Source organism: Pygocentrus nattereri, chromosome 6, assembly GCF_015220715.1.
Source record: "Pygocentrus nattereri isolate fPygNat1 chromosome 6, fPygNat1.pri, whole genome shotgun sequence".
Lineage (NCBI taxonomy): Eukaryota > Metazoa > Chordata > Actinopteri > Characiformes > Serrasalmidae > Pygocentrus > Pygocentrus nattereri.
The window spans coordinates 16,383,647-16,402,733 of record NC_051216.1 but is presented as its reverse complement, the minus strand read 5'-3'; the positions used below and the strand labels follow the sequence as shown (position 1 = coordinate 16,402,733).

Below are 19,087 nucleotides of genomic sequence, written 5' to 3'. Positions count from 1 at the left end.
ACACACACACACACACACACACATCCATATCTCTTTGACTTTCGTATGACCAAAAACTGTAGGGACCCTTCAGCATTAATTGAGAATGGGCTGACCTGGTCATTTCAGATAAGTCTGCTTTTTTGGGCTCTTGAAACCCCGGACACCTGGCTGAGAGGCTGTGGTGTGAACGTTGGGATTAAGGCTGAATGACTGGACTGCACATGCTCCTGAAAGCTTTTGTCTGGCTCTTGCCTTCGCCCCTGACTGAGAGGGCAGACCCTCTTCTAAAGCCTTGTCTCCACTGTGTGAGGAAATGGCTCTGGTTCCTCATCAGTGTGGACAAACTCCATCCATCTCAAATGTTCAGTGGATGAAAGGAGCAGGTTTACTGCAGAAAACTGTTGATCTTCTTAATGATGCATCCACATCTATTTTTATATGAAAGTACCGTTAATCTCAGATAGTCTGTGTTTTAAATTGGCGGAGAGGGAGTAGAAATGTAGTACAAATTAGCTGTGAAATTCGAAAACCTCAACAATATAATGAATGGGCCTGGAGAGAGTCAAAGGGGCTTTAACTCAATGAGGAAGGTAGCTGACCGATGTATTCTTTCTTTCCACTGCAGAGTAGCCTGTGGTTAGAAAGCTGGGTGTTCCAGCTCCCCATGCTCCAGTCCATTCTGAGTGACACATGGGGCCGTCCGACTCACTGTTTATTTTTAGAGCCCAAAGCCCAGTGTCCACGGTTCAGCTGTCATCAGGCAGCAATAAGGCATGCCTCTGTGGCTCTACGAAATAAACTTCCAACAATGACGGACTCAAATCACCTACCACAGATAAACAGAGAGCTGAGCATTGCCTCTGACCGCTGGACTCGCACTGGAACAGGCACTGACCCAGACTCTGCTACTGCTCTCTCAGGAACATGGTCCTGGAAGAGACAGAAACACAGACATCTTAATGTTTGTAATATATTTAAAGGGGCCATTTTCTGCCTTCTCTTTAACCATTAGAATTAAAGACAGTTGCTGTGCGTTTAGGAATATATGTAAATGAGCTCTGTTCTGATTGGCTGAAGTGTATTGCACCTCCTTCAATAAAATAGTCCAGGCTGAAACACTCCTTATAACTTAAATGTGGGCCCTGAACTGCTGTAAGTGGCATATCTGTAAATATGCTGTTTTTGTGACACCACAACAACAATGAATTAAAAACAGGCAGCTTGGTTTCTGTATCTGGACGGTATAGACTGGGAAGTGAATGGTACACAGCGAAACCTTAACATTATTTACATACTACATCAAACTCTTTTATTTAAAAAAGTGAGGAAAATTTTGTCCTCAGCAGATAATCATTTAAGGATTTTAAAAATATATATTTAATATGTAATTTAAAAAGCCGTAGTGTATACTTTTACACCTGCGTGTTATATCTGGCTTATCCTACATAACATCTTTACCTGTTAAGACTTAGCACTCTGCTGAAAAGGTAGGCTACTAATAGTTAGCAGCCAAAAAATAGTCATTCATTAAACCTCACATAAGCACTCTCTCCTCTCTTTCTCCAGATGACATAAGTCTCTTGAGTAATCATTTGGTGAGATACATATTAAACTTCTTTTTCTCAGCATTATCACTAGTGAATTAGTCACTCCTGTGTTTCCTAAGGCTGTTTTCTTAATAAACCTTAATGCTCCTCTTCTGTTGTCATATAGGTCTGTATTGAGGAGCTGCAAACAGCAAAAGAAAAAAAAATAATGAACATATGAACACATATGATTCAATATGCACACTAAATGCTAAAGACGACCGAGAAAGCTGCTATTAACTGATCATTAAACCCGAATATACTCGCGGCCGTATTGATGCTGTTGTCACCTTAACAGCAGCCAGGAAGTGTAACTGACCCTCAGCCAATCACAGCGCGGCAAAGGACGAGCCGAGCCAAAACATCCGGGGAAGGAACTCCACCTAAACAAGCCGGGTTAAAACCCGATCTAGCCCGTTAAACCCTCAGTTCTCAGCACGTTTCTGAGACGCCTGGCGCTTTTTGAGAGAGTAATCTGAGCACAGATGGCTGAGGGCGGGGGCGCTGTGGAGGGGGATGTTGATGATGAGCCGCCCAACATGAACTACCCGCTGGTCACTGTCTCCAACTTAGCCAGCAGCTCTGTGGCAGGTAACGGTGTCCATGTTACAGCCGCGGACAGACCATACGGTCTCCACACCGCTGACACTGCTGTAATTCACCTTTATTACAGTGTGAAATGGTTGTTCTCATTTCCACTAATGCATATTTTCGTCTTCAGGCGTATAATTTCTTAATCTTGCTATTTAGGTTAAGCATCATGGATATAGAGAGGCGTGGTTGAAAAATAACCGGCTCAAACAAGATGCTTGACCACTAGGCAATCCTGGTCCTGGAGATCTGCCACCCTGCAGAGTTTAGCTCTAACCATAGTCTGTCACACCTGATCCAGGTGATGAAAGCCTTAAGGTGCATCTGAATAACAGCCATGTGTGTTGGATCTCAGCTCTCCAGATCTCCAGGACCAGGACTGGGGTGCACTTATCATTAATCTGTAACTGTTTCCCAATTCTTTACAGCCAAACTCACCAATGGCTATTTTTTGGCCAGTTTTTTTTTGTGGCCAAACTTGCAATCTAAACATTTATTTGCTGTGAACAGGCCAGGCTGGCATTTTTCATTTTAAATCAGTTGAAAGTAAGAGGCAACTGGTTGTTCAGTACAATGAGTTATGTAAATTATGCTACAACATTGTGGCACCGGTGTAGCAGCAGTATTCAATCACAGCGTACTACGAGTGTACATACCTGCTTTACCTTATTTGCATTATAATTTTGCAATACAGATTTGGTTAAATAAAAACTGCAACTGGGCTAATTGATGACTTCATGGATTAAGCAAAAATCTGCCAGTTCTGATGGCTTGGCTGAATCCAGTTGTGCATCTCTATTGGCCATATTCATGAGACTTACATACATTCATTCATTCATTCATGCGTGTATGCATGCATACATACATACTTACATACATACATTCATCCATTCATGCATTCATTCATGCATTCATTCATGCCCTCTCCCTCTTGCTCTCAGGTCGTAATCTGAAGGAATGGCTGCAGGAGCAGTTCTGTGACAAGCCCCTGGAGCAGTGTGAGGACATGCGCCTGCACAACGCTGCTTATGTGGGAGATCTGGACACTATCAAGAGCCTCCTGCAGGAAGACAGCTTCAAGCAGTGAGCCCCGCCCTCCTTTCATTGACTGACAGATATGCCTTTAATATGCAGCCATTCTTCTGGCTTTGTTGTTGTAACTACGGTTGTGCTCTTCAAACGTCTCTTCTGAAACTAAGGGAGCTTATTTTCTCTCTGCGTTTGGGTTCTCCCTACAGGCTGTCTGTATGCCTGCTTACAATATACAATATGTTCAATAGTTTGTAGACACCTGCTCATCTAGCATTCTTTCTGCAATCAAGGATATTATTGGGGAATTTGTTCAATAACAGCCTCTACCTTTCTGGGAGGCTTTACCCTAGATGCTGAAAAGTTGCTGTGAGGATTTGATTGCACTCAGCCACTGACATTGGATGATGAATTGTTGATCAAAAATGCTACTCCAGTGTAAGGGTGGGCAGAATGTCAATGTATATTGTTATATCGATAAATTACATCACAGTAAGGTTTTCTTATTATATTGTGGATATCATCAGTACTTAAAGAACACTGACTTTTTGCATGTTTCATTACAAAGAGAGTGTAATTAAGGGCTCCTATGTGGGTCTACGCTCTACATAATGTATGCTTTATGTTTTGTAGTAGTGATGTACCTTTTTTTTTTATACCGACATTACTAACTGATAAGTGAAAAATTAACAATAAAGACTTCTATTTATATTAAGATTAAGCAATGGTAACTTTATACACATTTAAGGGGTAAATTGGATTTAATGCAGTACAGAGTGATGTTTTTACCACATTGCACAACCCTACTCCAACTCATCCTAAAAGTATGCAGTTTCACCGCCCTGCAGCACAATTCTTGGAGGCTTTATACCCCTGGTGTCTACTTGACACTGGCCATGGTGACCTGCTCCTCTAGAGCGTTCCAGTCTGTTGGCAGTGCTTTATTATTGAACTGTGTGAGCACAATTAAAATCCTCTGTCGGCAATGTGTGTACCTCAGATTTTGCAAAAACAGTGACACATCTGAAGTTGACAGCTTTTTGCTTTCCTGACTTTACAGGCGGATCAATGAGAAATCAGTGTGGTGCTGTGGCTGGTTACCCTGCACCCCTCTACGCATTGCGGCCACTGCTGGACACGGGGACTGTGTGGACTTCCTCATTGGACAGGGGGCTGAGGTGGACCTGGTGGACGTCAAGGGTCAGACTGCTCTGTATGTGGCCGTAGTAAATGGCCACCTGGACTGTGTCCGGATCCTGTTGGAGGCAGGTGCTGACCCAAATGGTAGCAGGCACCATCGCAGCACACCCTTATACCATGCTGCACGGGTGGGCAGGGTGGACATTCTGCAAGAGCTGATCAGGTGAGAGTGCCAGTACAGCACAAGGATGTAGCCATAAACTGATCTACACTCAGTGTTTTACACTAGGGGTGCAGAATACATCAGTGACTAATGTATTATTCACTGATTACATGGGAAATTTTTATCATTGGTCCAATACTAAAATTGCAGCCGAAATTCACAACCGATAAGTGAACTGCAGGAATAGGAGCAATGACCAAATGACAGGATCCAAACAGCTCCTCCTTATTTTAACCAGTGTGTGTTTCTCCCCAGGTTCAATGCTGATGTGGATGTTGACCACCAGCTGGGGCCGAGGCCTCTCTTTAGTGCCCGTATTCTTTCCACACTGGTGGTGTGTCCCCTATACATCAGCGCTGCCTACCACCACCTGCACTGTTTCCGGCTGCTCCTGGAGGCTGGTGCCAATCCCAACTACAACTACACTGGCCCTGTGAGCCGTGAGGCGCTGACCCGAGGCCTGGCTTCATGCCTGTTGGATGCTGTGCTTAGGCATGGCTGTGAGCCGGCTTTTGTTAGGCTGTTGCTAGAGCATGGGGCAGACCCCCAGCTTGTGCCCTGGGATGAGCCTGACCCGGACACAATGGGAAGGGTGAGGGTCAACACTGAGGCCTTACGCATCTACCAGGAGGCCAGGAGTAAGTTTCTTTATCTATTTATATTGCCCAGTTCGCAATTAAGTGTTGTGGAAGAAGTCTTTTAAAAACCACTCAAAGAAAATATATATATATTTTATATATATATATATTTTAGTCAGATTTACACAATGTTGCTCTTGTCTCCAGTGTAGCTGGTCAGCCAAGACGTTTGCTTATTTAGTTCTGCACTGGAGCAACAGGGCTATGTAACTATTACGTAATTGACAAAATTACTGAAAAATCTTACCCACAGCATTGTTATGAAGTCTCACATGTACTAGACCAAAAGTACATTAAATAGCAGTACTAGCAGTGATCCAAATTCTGAGTTTTGCTTGAACTTTTTTCTGTTTTTATAGAAAACATATGTCATGATGCTAATCAGTCAGGTATAAGCCTTCACTGCTTATTAGCAACATTACTGTTGTAACTCCAGAGCTAATTTCAGACACAAAACACATTTTGGCTGATTAGTTACGTTTAGGGTACATTTTCCACTTTCCATAAGTATTGCAGAAGTAAACAGGGGCCAAACATGGGGCCAAAAATACAGTGTGTGTAACTGATGCTGTTTGGATTATGTACCTGTGGTGTTCTCTGTGCTCTGTTTTTCAGGATGTCCGAGGAGGCTGACTCACCTGTGTCGCATAACCATTCGACAGGCCATGGAAAAGAATCGGCTGCGGTACATCTCCAGCCTCCCTCTGCCTGATGCCATCAAGAATTTTCTGCTCCACAGAGACTTCTGTGGGCCTGCTGTGTCTGCCATACTAGCTCTTGAATAAGGTGCGAACGGTTACCTACCCTGCATATGTTTCACAAACAGAGTAAGCCCTAAGCCCTTAATACAATCTTTATTTTCATGGGACTCGTGGAATGGTAGGTAATAATGATGGGCAGCCATCCAGTGATCCTTGAGCTCTGCTTGAGTGAGTTTTACTGCTGCTGCATTTGTTTTATGCTTTTTGAACCACTTCTCATACAGGCCAAGGCAAGTGATCATGGGAAGTGATCAGCATTTCCTTGAAAGGCACATACTACCACTTTCAAAGCATGTCGTTCTGTGAGCATGTTGGTAAATATCAGAGATCCAGTCTTTCTTTACACAAGTGTACTTGCTGTGATATATTCTATTGTGATGTACTCAGTACCCTATGGATTCATGTTGACTCTTCACAATCATTTAGACTGTGATCAATCCAAGTAATCTTATGAATTGTAATTTATATTTAAAAACAAATTTTATATTTTTGGTTACAGTCACTGTGGTGCAAAACAATGTTCATCACAGCTTAATTTATGTTCTGTATTTATATTATGCTAGACTTTTTTTAAACATTGCCTTTGCCTTAAACTAATATGCCTGTAATAAACAGTGTTACCCTCTCGCTGTCTGTGTTCTCATGTCAGGAAACCCACAGTGGAGATATCTCTCGTGCTTCAGTATGCCTTTCCCTAGTCTAAGCGCATCTTCATTCTCCGTGACCCAGCGTGCTCTTGTTGGTCTCTCAGATTTTAAATTACAACTGTGGTTTTCAGACATGTTTTGGATATAAACTTAATTACCATTCAGAGCAGGAAATGCAGAGAGAGCCAAAGTTCCTCTAAGACCTATTCACCGTTCACAGACTATTGCCCACAGCTCTACCCCAGGGGTCTCAGTAGATATCAAGTTGAGATCTCGCTGACATAAATAGTCCTTTGATATGATATAAGATTCCTCCGAGGTTTCCAGCCATATAGTCTACTAAATTTCCCAGCGGCTTTGCTTAGGATCACTCTCAGGGTATCTGGGTATAAATTCTTTTTTCCCCCCAAACTATAAGTTATGTGTACTTCATTTAAGTGCTGTGACAGTGAAACCGCATCTTGTCAAAAACCACAAACTGGAAAAAGCAAAGCCTGGGAAATGTCGGTTTATGCCAGCAAATTGCCAGCGGACCCCATCTCGCTGAAAGCAGTAGACTGGGACATGTTTCTGCCAAAGGAAGGAAGGTAGGATTGTGCACTAACAGATGCAGTCTCTCTCAAATCTTAAGACATTACCAACCTCCTCCTCCTCTTCTCCTCCCTGTCTGTTTTCGCTCTAATACGGCTATTAGGCTGTTCAGCAGGAGAAGGATCAAAGCAGCTCAAGCAGAGGCAGCAGCCCCACTGTCAGCTTGTCCGCAGAAGAACTTGAATAATCTCCCTCTCTTTCCGATGGCTGCTCAGTTGTGGAGCTGGAGAAAGGCCAGTGAAAAACCCAAAACCCCATGAGCAAGCTGTGGGAGTGACGTCTCCCACTGCAAACCCCCCCCCCCCCCCCCCCCTCTCTCTCTCTTTATAGAGCGTTCTGCCTGAGCCAGTTGGCCCCTACACAGGCCAGTATAGTGTTTTTTCATGTCTGATTATGATTCTCAGCTTACAGAATGCTAAAGGTTGGGTTATAGTCCCACTGCAAGTCCAGCTGCTTGTCTGCAAGGCTTTTTTCACTACAGGTGTGGCAGGCCAGCAGGTGTTTTCTGCTTACAGTCGCCTGTCGGCAGATTTCATGGGTCAAATTTAGGAATGCTGATGTGGTTTACTGTGGTCTAATGCGTTCACATGCTATTGTCTGTGTGTGGCTCAGCGCTGTCCAAAAGATGGCACTCTTCTCATGTCAAGCCCTCCTGTCTCTTCCACACCCCTTTTGTCCCCCCCACCCCCATCTCCTTCAGACTCTGTGATTATCAGTATTACTGCGAAGTGGCTCAGCTTTCATTACATGAAACTGGCCTTTTATTAAGATAAATTACACAATTTGTAGCGATAGATCTTGCCTTAATGTGAACAGAGTCTGACGATATGATGGGACTGATGCAATAAATATCTTTAGTTTATCATTTAATACCTACCCCTCAAAAAATAAAAACAAAACAAATTCAATTGTTCACTGTTTCAACAATGCTAAACTTTCATTCAATAGTTCCCTTTTATTAGGAAATCAATTTGATTGGTTATGTGACTAAGCTTAACTAAATTACTGACGACAGTAATAATTGTCACTTCATTTTTGTTAATTTGCTTATTTAAGATGCATCTGAAACTGAAAAGTTCACTAATCCTTTCTGCCTAATTCTGAAACCCTCAATCCTTTATCAATAATTTATCACATGACTTTCTATTTTTGGTACATTATTATTGTCTTGCTAACAGAGCTATCCAAGGCTGTTGGTTCCAGAAATTGTCCAGTTGACTCTGATTCAAGCAAAGACGAGATTATTCCACACAATAATCTTGACGTCTGGCAAAGAATATAGTACAATACAGGGACGGGCAATATGACTATATCTAATGTTAGTCACAATATGTCACAGTAGCTTATCTCTATTGTGGATATTGTCCGCACTAAACATTTCCCAACTGCATGTTTAATAGATTCCTGTTTAGTTAGATATGGTGCGTGTGAAAGGCTGAATAGAAATCACTGTATGTTTCATAGCATCTTTTAAATGTGGCACTTTACATTTTCCAACTAATTAAATGTCTGAAAAATATTCATATCATGACATTATGTGTTTTCCACATTGTCTAAAGCAAAATACAGCTGGACTATCGATGTATGAGCTGTGGAAAGATGTGTTTTTCAGACAGGCTGCACACACTGACGGCGGCAGATCGAGAACATCTCACGCTGCTGCGTTCACGCGGATGCAGGCAACCCTGAACACCTCTGTGTGGATCGAGTCCAACGCTTTAGAGTCGACTCTCGATTCCCAGAAATGCCTCGCGGAATCGATGTTTGACCGCGGCTCAGTAGGCCGCTTTTCGCCGAAACATGGTTAAACCAGTTGTTATTTGAGTGCGCCAATACTCCACACTCAGCGGTAAGATTCACAGCACAGAGGGGTTCGTATCAGAAGTCAAATTCGTGTTATCTTCTTAACCAGAGTTCTCTTATTTAATCACTTCTTCTTCACCAGGATGTCCTCCTCAACCTGTATCTGCTTTAGTGACTACAGCAGCCTCTAATAAGGGGGTCCTTTAGTTAGTGTAGAAGCCCAAATACATTCCTGCGCTCTGTTTCCTCTGTCCAGAGGTCAGTCTGCACACTGAGAGGGTTGGTGTTTGTAGCAGGAGAAGGCTCAGAGTTACCAGTGCAGCAGTTTAGTCTGGACACTCTCCTTACTTTACAGTGCACGATAAACAATACATTAATTATTGAATTTAAATATTTATAAATATTTATTAAAATGCATTTCTTTCTTTCAATAAAATGTTCAGTTGTATTATGCCATGTTGGTGAAACAGTGATTTCATATTTCATGTTGCTGCTTATCTTCACTACAAAGTGCAGGTGAAACTGCAGGGGTTTGGGATGCCAATTAAAGACTGTACAGTAGAATCACTTCATAATTCACACGTACATAGTTTAAATTCTGAACTGATATCTGTTGGTTCTATGGATTACTCATTAGAAATGACTATTATATAATGATTTTAGTTTTACTTCGAATTAAAATCTAGATCTGAACTGCCAACTACTTGATTGTGCTTTTTCATAATTCATATGTACAGAGTATGATAAACGCTGCAATGACATATGTTGGTTTTATGAACTGCTTATATTTAATCACCATTTTATAAAGCGCTGAATTTGACTTGTACAGTAAGAGCTTTTCCTTAGGTCTGTATGTGCTGTGACTCTTACCGCTACGTGTGTAGTATCGGCGCATTTAAATTACGTTACGTGCCGCGTTTTAACGGATTTTTTTTTGTTCAGCAAAGGCTGAACAGCAGTGGTTCGTTTTGGGATTGACCCCCAGTCCTACCGATAAGATAACAATCTGTTAAAAAAATGATATAATGTTAACCAAATCACAGCAATAGCCCGATCGCTAGGTACCGTAATTGACAGTCAGACATTTCGCCAGAGCAGCTGAGGACCCTTAACAGTCTTCACAAAGGTAAAGCTAAGCGAGGGAATAGCCAACACAACCACGTGTCAGGCTCAGAGTCTCTATAAGTTTAGAGGTCACGGGATGAACTTATGTAGATGCTATTTCGGTGAGTTAAAAGCATCAGCACGGCATTCCTAAGTGAAAACAATTTATGGTACATTGTATGTCCAAAAGTGTCCAGTCACCCTATTTCAGCTACTTAGGTGCATCCTTGCTGGCATAGGTGTTCAGTTGCACACACAGCTTTGATAATTTCCATAGAAAAGCATTGCTAATAGAATGGGACTCTCTGGAGCAGCCGCTCATGGGCCTAAGTCACTATGCTCAATACCAAGCATCAGTTACAGAGGTAAAAAGTCCCCTAGCACTGGGATGACAGGCAGTAGAAATGTGTTTCAGAATGGCTTTTAAATGGGCTGGAGTTGCATTTATGATATAGAACTAGTCCAACATCAGTATCTAACCTCACCGAAGCTCTTGTGGCTGAATGCAATTGAATCCTCACAGCAGTGTTCCAAAATGTAGTGTAAAGCCTTCCCAGAAGTGTAGAGGCTGTTGCTGCAGCAAAGGGGAAAAACTCTATTAATACCCTTAATTTCAGAAGACGGTTAAAAGTTCACACGATATGTTTCTGAGATGCTGTTTTTACACAGTACCAGAATTTTGACTTGTATGGCCAAATGCAGTACCACATCAGAGGGTCCACTTACAATGTTTTGTTCATTATAATGACAGTTCCAACTTCTCCTCAAATCTCTCCTCAACCTTTACAACCTCTCCTCTCCTGAACAGGCTGTAGTTTACTGTGCCTTTAAGACATGTATTCTGATTTGCTTTTCCTCCACGTTTCCCCTTTAAATAAGACCTGTGTTGAAAGTTAAAGTATTGAATTACATACCTTGTAGTATTCAAAAAGCATTGAACTTCCAGTACCTCATACAACACCAGTTGTCTTAACGTTATCTGAAGTACTAATACTGGTTGCAGGCACGGTGGTTTATTTCATTCATGTGGGTTTTGTGTCTGATTCAGTACCTTCATTTTTTGGCTGTATGGCCATGATGGAGGATGTTCTGACTGTGTTGAGGACAAGAGCCTGGACTGGTCAACTTTACAGCATATATTAACTGAGACATAGGCACCAGTGTTGTCAGGTCTCTGTACTTGTCTTCTGAGTCAACTCTGAAGTCGCCATGGCTCACGTCCGAGTCACTGGTGCCGAGTTCGAGTCCAAGTCTGACTCACCGTGGAGCGTGTCAGAGTCATGAAGTTCAAAGCTATGAAAAACAATTCCAGTTCCAGTGATTTTTGACAGGAATACTACATAATCCAGATATCATGCAGGGCTTTCCTGTGTATCATTTGTCTCTTCTTTTTTTACCAAGTCTTGCAGGCCTGAACACAGAGAGCTCATATTTCATAAGTGAAGCATCTAAACATGCATGTTCCCAAGTGAACACATGGCATCATGTAAATAATATGTGATCATTTGTGGCGTCCTGAAATAAAAAAGTGCTTCAGCATGTTGCACCATGAAATTACGTTGTGAATATCAGGAATGGACCAGTCATGAGATTTATGGTGATTTTGATTCTGAAAGCCAAATTAGGCCGGTGGTGGATTTTTATTAGCCCTGTGTGGGGTAAAGGAACACATATAACACACTAGCACATTTCTGTCCACTTTATTTCCTACCCTGCTCCAAAAAGACCATTAGCCATTTTTCAATTTTAAATAAGTTGCCTTTTGAAGTATCATATAAAGTTATGCACTGATTTAACTTTTGTTTTAACTTTTTAACACTGGCTGTTTAACACAAGAAGTCATGTCTAATTATGCTATCACATTTAGTTACAGGTGCAGCAGCATTCAGATACAGCATGTGTACTTACCTGCCTCACATTATTTACCTTATAAGGTAAATACCTTATAAAATAAATCAATCATTTTGCCAATTTCATGTTTTGAGTAAAAATCTGCCAGTTCTGATCTTGTCCAGTATTGATCCCTAGAGAAAAGTAGTGTTGTAGCACTCAAGTCTGTTCTTGATCTCCAGACCGTAAATTAAGAGTGTCTGTCTTCTGTCTGTTCTGACAACATTTGGATTTGGCCTTGTGTCCGTCTGAGTTTGAGGTGAATCCGGATTTTTTTCTCGGGACCAACCGAGTGTCATTCCTGCATCTGAGGTTACTGGAAACTTCTTTCATTATTGAATATTATTAAAAACTGTATATAGATTTAAATATTCCTTTCTCTACTGTTTAAATTAAATTTGCTCACTGCCAGTTGAGGATCTAATTAATAATTTCCTTAATAGCTTAACATTGGTGCCAAAATTCTAACGTTCCTTGAGGGCGGATCAGTATGTTCTTACTGTACTTTTAAGAAAAATAATATTTAATAATTCAAAAATAAAAATTGAATAATAGAAATGGATGTATGTTTGGTTTAGGCGGTCATTCGGAATAAGTTTTAGAGAAGAATGGACAAAAAATACCTCACCATCATTTCCAAAAGTTAAAATGTGAAGTTGGACTATGACTATAATATAATAATAATCAAATTAGTTTTAGGATATGAGAGTTCTTTAGTAAAAAAAAAATCTGTATAGAACCATGAACATTCAATGATTTCCATGATCAAAAGGTTTTTTTCATCGTGAAAGCGTTCTTCAGATTGATGGAGAATGTGCTGTAGATGTTTTTTTTAAGAACCTTATTGAAAAGGGTTCTATATAGCACCAAAAAGGGTTCTTCTATTGTCATGATGTCAAGCTTGTTACAATGGAAGATCTTATTTTAAAAAGATTCTATATAGAACCATATACAGCACATTTGCCATCAGTCTGAAGAACCCGTTCATGATGCAAAGAACCCTTTAATCATGCAAAGAGTTCTTTGAGTGTTCATGGTTCTATATAGAATCATTTTCTGCACTAAAGAACCTTTGAAGACCCATCATTTTTAAGTGTGATATTTAATGGTGTATGTTACAAAATGTAAAATATATGTATCATATACATCAAGGGTGTCAAACTCAATCAGTAAAGGGGACATATTAAAATATCATCTAGTCTGTGGGCCAGAGAAAAATGTTTTTATGTTATTTATAATTAATGTTGTGCTGTACCCTGAACTGGCCACTATTTATTCAAAATATCCAACAACTTTAACAGTAAAAGACAGGCACTTGTAGTAGGCCTTGAAATATTACATGAAAACATGAAATATTCATAATTTAAACGTCCCGGGAGCTCGGTCTATTAAACCTACATATCTGCTTGAACTAGACACCTGGCAACCTTTCTATGCTGCAAATTCATTAAGACTTAGGCTCAACTTTCAAGCTGCTGAGCTGATGTTAAGTGTTTATATTGGTTAAACTGCAACTGAAATGTGTTTTGGTGATACAACAGGTGTGGAATTGTGTAGAATTGTGTAGAACTGAGGTGTAACCGCTGTCCCATAGATTGCTGTTGGGTTAGGAGAGTCAGATTACGCTGCAGTGCATGTTAGGGACTGTAATACAGAACCCTGTGAAACGGACAAATATTAATAGAAAATGAAAATGCTTTTGTGTGCTGGATAGGCCTTGTGTTTGGTGCATGGGATCTAGAATGAATGATTGTCGTTCTTAATCTGGTCTCAGCCATGACTTGGACTCACCTACTGAAAAGTTTTGGTCTTAACTCCAACTCGATGTGTATTGAATCTGACTCTAAATGTGCCTTAGATGTGAACAGTCCACATGAGAAAAATGGTGTGAAAAAATAACATGAAATGTCTAAACACATGATTATTCTCATGTGAACTTTTTGTGTGGTTTCTGTAAGTGAAGTATTTAAAAATAGCAGAGTCAGAAAGACAAATTTACACTGCTAAAGGTTTGTCCAACACACCACCCTCAGCATTAGGTTACCATGAAACGTTACAGAATACCTGTCTGTCTATGTTCCAACACATGATCTTAGATCTGCAGGTACTGACCTTCTGCAGGTTCCTTCTGTAAAATAGATAGGCCTCTTTTGGTTACTGTGCTTCTAAACTGTGGAGCCAGCTTTTATTAGACACTCAAGCTTGGCACTCACTTTTAAGAAACATCTGAAATTGTGAAATTAGTGCTCAGTTAAAATTCTACATAAACAGCTGCAAGCAGTGTGAAAAGTGCTCTGCGCTCTCAAAATGAAAGGTAATAAACTATCACTGGTGTGCTACCCCTCTTGTCGCTGGGGTGGTACCCTCAAAGGTATGTCTTCAGAACCTCAATGTAGTGATAATTGGAAATGGTGAACTGCTGGTTACATGTTTACGCAATAATAATAATATATACACTGTACGGAAAAGTTACCGGGCAGGTATATTTGCATTGGTCAAGGCACAAACAATGTAAATGTACCCTTAAAGGTACACCATTACTTTTAAGGTCCAACTATACATCTTACAGTTTCTTTTCCCCCAAAGGAACATGTTGTACAATGTTTTAACAATGTTTTAAAGCAGAACTATAAAATTAAATCCTGGAGACAAGACAGAGTGTGTCCAGTTAATGTAACTAAAAAATATAATTGCAACAGATTATAGAACAATACTGTTCTCTAACTGAAGGGCAGGGTTAAACCTGTTCTTTGTATACAAATGGTTTGACTGGATAAAAAGTTGCAGTTCATAAGAAATACTATGACAATCCTTACATTCCTGGACATTTTTGTGTACAGAAGTTGAATTAATTTTTTCTTGGACACTGCAGGGAAATCCTGGATGTGTGGCAGCCCTAAATATTCGTGCTTCTGAAGAGTCAACTCCAGCCATTGTATTAGAAAAAGAGTAAGTAGTTCAATCTGTTATTTGGCAAAAACATTACTATAAGTCACAATATTTACTGATATTTTTACAAGATGTTTGCTTCTTCACATTTTTGTTCTATTAAGCAGTACAATATTAATTCATTTCTGTAGAAAGTAATTAATGTGGAAAAAATTGGTGTTTACGGTCCATAATAGATTTATCAACCCCATGAGGAATGTAGGACAAATGAATGCAATACAGTGTCTAAAGCCAACAAGGTTAGGCTACATTAAAATTGACATTCAGAGTCACTTACACTATGTAAGTATTATGTACTCAAACATATGTCTTTAAAATTGCTCTTTTCACTCCTACCAAAGTAAATCTTCAGTTCATAATGGCATGCTGCCACACTAGCTCTATTTTTAAATGCATCTAATACTTGATTGCAGTCACATGTGTAAGCCATACCGACTGAGTGTGACTGGCTTTGCTAAGGAGCTGCAGGCCCTTAGGTAGTATCATCAGAATGAGATCTAGACAACTTTTCATGTAGCTTGTGGTTGTCAGCAGTCCTCCTGTAGCTTTAAGATTGTGTTTGGCTGATTTCCCAGATAGCAAACAGTGTTGATTTAATGCTGGGGAAAACCATTGAGTCAACATAAATCTCTAATTTTAAATTTGCATTGCTCATGCTCGCTGTATTGGCCCATTGATTCAACATCGGAAAATCAGTCATGCTGATTCACAAGCACTTGCTGATGGTCAAATAACTGTTTATTTAATGTCAGTTGTTGATGTTGAATGTTGATGTTGAAACTGTGTGTTTTCTGTGATTGTGCAGTGCTGAATCAGCATTGAACATAGGAAATTCAATCCAGTATTTACAAAATATAACACCTTTTTTAGGCATTTAGAGATGCTAATCTGGAGCAATTTACAGTGATACACGATGCTGTGTTTATTGACTTACCTGAGGACTTTTATTGCTACATGGCAGGGCAATTGTTGGGTAGGAATAAAAGTCAATGTGGAGTCCAATGTGGAGCCTCCAGTCTTCTGTATTCAGGGCAATTGCATCACCTACTTGCAACACTTTCACATGGACATCCATAAAAAGTTTGTAGTATTTGTGCTGGACGAAGTCTTATCCATGTAAAAGAGCTGCTGATACACAATTAGAGGTCTATGTTGATTCAGTGGTTTTGTCCAACATCAAATCAACATTGTTTCAATCAAAGTTTGCTATCTGGGATTTATTTCTGCGGCAAATACAAGCAATAGAAGCCTTTCCTCCTCATAAATGTGCTTGTTAGAGATTACAGTTTTTTTAGGCGAAATCCCTAGGCTGTTCAGTTGATATGGGTTAAATAGGAAATGCAACAGACTACATCTGAGGAATTTATTTGACCGTATAAAACTGTGTATGTGTGCGTGTGTTTCATATAAAATGACTTATTTTGCTTTTATTGAAATTGAGCAACAGCTGCATGTTGTTTAGAGTTCATTTTAATCTCTATCTGCCTCTCTGAGTAATTCGCACTTGCACTAGAATTTCACTGCCTTAATTACAGCACATTTTTCTGAGGGTGATCTCATTTTTTTTCTTTTGAACTTCCTCGATTGCTTTAAACAAAGCTTGGTTTTGGTACTTAGCAAAACATTCCCCGCTTTCTTATTTGCAAATCATATGCGATTTGGAACACAGTATTTCAGCTGTGTCTCCTGTTAGCAGAATGCTTTCAAGAACTTGAACATTTTTTCTATGGAGTCCAAGTAAAACAATGTTTTGCATTTGTTTCTTTGTCAGGCCAGTAGAAGAGGAAGGGTTAATCCACTGTGAGCGTTTCAGAAATTATTGGTAATTTTTCATTTTTGCGTCATGCACATACAGAATCAATTACAATTGCATGTGTGGTGAAGAATTTCCTTTAATAGGTGATTGCGTGTTAGGTGTAAGATGGTGTCAGGGGTGGTGCTATGCCTTTAACATTAAGGAAAGGCGGCACTGGAATCACTAGCAAGGCTGGAAATATAGAACGGAGGAAGTATACCTATAAATACATTGCTTGGTTTTAATTGGAAAACCAAAATTGCTTAATGGCACTTAATGTGACTTTTTCCACAGGCACCGGTAGTCATGAATTGTGGCAAATACAGGAAGGCAGGGTCACAAATTAGTGTTCCAGGATCTCAGTTCTTTGCCGCTGTCGCATGGAACAACTACACTTTAAACAGTACTCTAAAAAGCATGGTTGCTGCATAACCGTGTCTGGACACCTGTATAAAAAATTTGTCAAAACATAACATGACATTTAAAAAATTGCTGAGTAACAAACTGACACCTGTATCCAAGAAGTAGCCAGTGACCTGACAGTTGGTGTAGAACGTTTTGGCAAAATGACTAATTTGTTCATGTGTATGAATGTCATCTGATCCAGAGATTTTGTAGACTGTATTTATTTATTGTTTTATTTCTCCACATTAATCTCTTATAGAACTAAAAATAATCATTGACATGTCCCTGCTGCAAACTGTTGTAAAGTGTTGTTTTTTTTCTTTCTCTTTGAAATACCGCAGTCTCAGAATCTTTCCAGCCCTGTAAGTACAGAGGATCTGTAATTGATAGTATTCATTAAGCCAAATTACACATAGTTAATTGCTTCAGTGAAGCCTAGGCTCTGGGGAGCTGCTCCACAGCTGAGAGGAATGCCATGCTCTTTTCTATCAGTAGACGTGTGTGAGGGCACTTGGGCTTCTTTGTGAAATTAAGCAGGAATTGTCACTCGACTGACAAACCGCCATCCGACAACAACAACATCAGCAACAGACCCAGAAAAGTGGAGGAGGAGAACTGCACGACCACTGTGGGAATGCAGTAAAATGTGTTTTCCTGGGGCCCGGAATCCCACACTTAAACCTGCAGGCATGGAAATTAGCAGAGAAAGGGTTTGCATCCCATGAGAGACTGGGCTTACCCAGAAGGCTTGTGAAACCTGCAGGCACAATGATTCATAGTAATTTTGGATGTCTCCACAATGCATCATTCCCACCCTCTTGACACCAATTCCAAACCCGCCATTGTCTCTTTTGCTGTAGCATATTTTTTTTCTGAATCATTATGTAACTCAGAATGCATTAGCAGACTCCAGAAATGTCTGTTGGTATCACTTTCTGTGATTCAGATCAAGCGAGTTTGGAAAATGGAAAATGGAGTTGGGATTGGAGAGGAGCAAGGAACTGAGGTGTCCCATTTGGACCAGAGCCCACTGCAACTCCCTAGACCCCTCCTCTCAGCATGAGCCCTATGACAGAGGGTGGGAACAGCTCCAAGTCAACAGCCCAATGCCACATCAAATCAACCATTTCCTCCCCTGATAAGAAGGCACAGACGAGCTTCACAGATCTCCTGTAAAGAGGGAAGAGAGGAAAGAGACGTTTAGAAGTCTCATGGTCCTGGCAGAGGCCCCTGATTTGCCCTTCAACCCCCTCAAAAGCTTCTCGCATTTCTCCTTCTGCGTCGAGGGATGTTAGAACTTCAGTCTCATGTTGTGCGGAATAAGCTACACCGTCCTTTCCAACATCTTCCACTGCCATTAGTATGTGTTGCCCCCGAGAAACACATGCATGTACGTTTCAGCCTATGATTTCTTCACCATATCTTATGAAATCTGTTTTGTTATAGCTTCAAGCATTACATTCCAAAGCCACCTGCACGACAGTCAATAAACGTCCCTTCTGAATGGCATATTTAGGAGGAAGGAAGTTGAAGCGAGGCAGACTCTCAAGACTCCTGAGGGGGGCAGCGTCCCAGTTTGGACAGAAAGCCGTGACGAAGGGATCTAAATATGAGGAGTCAGCGCATAAAAAGGAAGGCACACACGGCCTGGCCCATGTGGCAGAACCTGATACTCCCTGAGCGGAGAGGAGCCGAGAGGAGGCCCAAATCAGGCATGCTCATTGAGAGCACTCCTTTTCAGCCACGCTTGTTTAGTGGGCCCTGATTTCTAAAGGTTTTTGACCGCTCTCCCCCTCTCAGCTTCCTGTCAAGATCATGAATTTCCTGTCTGCTTCTTTTTTTCCCCAGACTCTAACAGCAAAAGGCAGGTGTGCACATGATACTCCCTTTTCTGCACTTGATATCTTAATATTATTGCAAGGATCAGAGGTGTATTTATCAATATTTCACTCC

At 40.7% G+C, this 19,087-nt stretch overlaps 1 protein-coding gene across 1 annotated transcript; it reads left to right on the top strand.

The window, feature by feature from the left end:
* The first annotated feature begins 1,908 nt into the window (after window positions 1–1,908).
* On the top strand, window positions 1,909–6,577 carry asb1 (ankyrin repeat and SOCS box containing 1). Its single transcript, XM_017691465.2, has 5 exons — window positions 1,909–2,159; window positions 3,101–3,242; window positions 4,249–4,551; window positions 4,807–5,189; window positions 5,805–6,577. Exons 1-5 carry the CDS (start codon window positions 2,054–2,056, stop codon window positions 5,972–5,974), a joined length of 1,104 nt encoding a protein of 367 aa, XP_017546954.1. The 5' UTR covers window positions 1,909–2,053; the 3' UTR covers window positions 5,975–6,577.
* Window positions 6,578–19,087: the final 12,510 nt, after the last annotated feature.

Bases quoted from the DNA above. Each gene is read 5' to 3' on its own strand.
- asb1 (XM_017691465.2), top strand. From the start codon at position 2,054: ATGGCTGAGGGCGGGGGCGCTGTGGAGGGGGATGTTGATGATGAGCCG. The intron at 3,243-4,248 runs GTGAGCCCCGCC...CTGACTTTACAG, and splicing joins CAGGAAGACAGCTTCAAGCA to GCGGATCAATGAGAAATCAG. The intron at 5,190-5,804 runs GTAAGTTTCTTT...TCTGTTTTTCAG, and splicing joins CATCTACCAGGAGGCCAGGA to GATGTCCGAGGAGGCTGACT.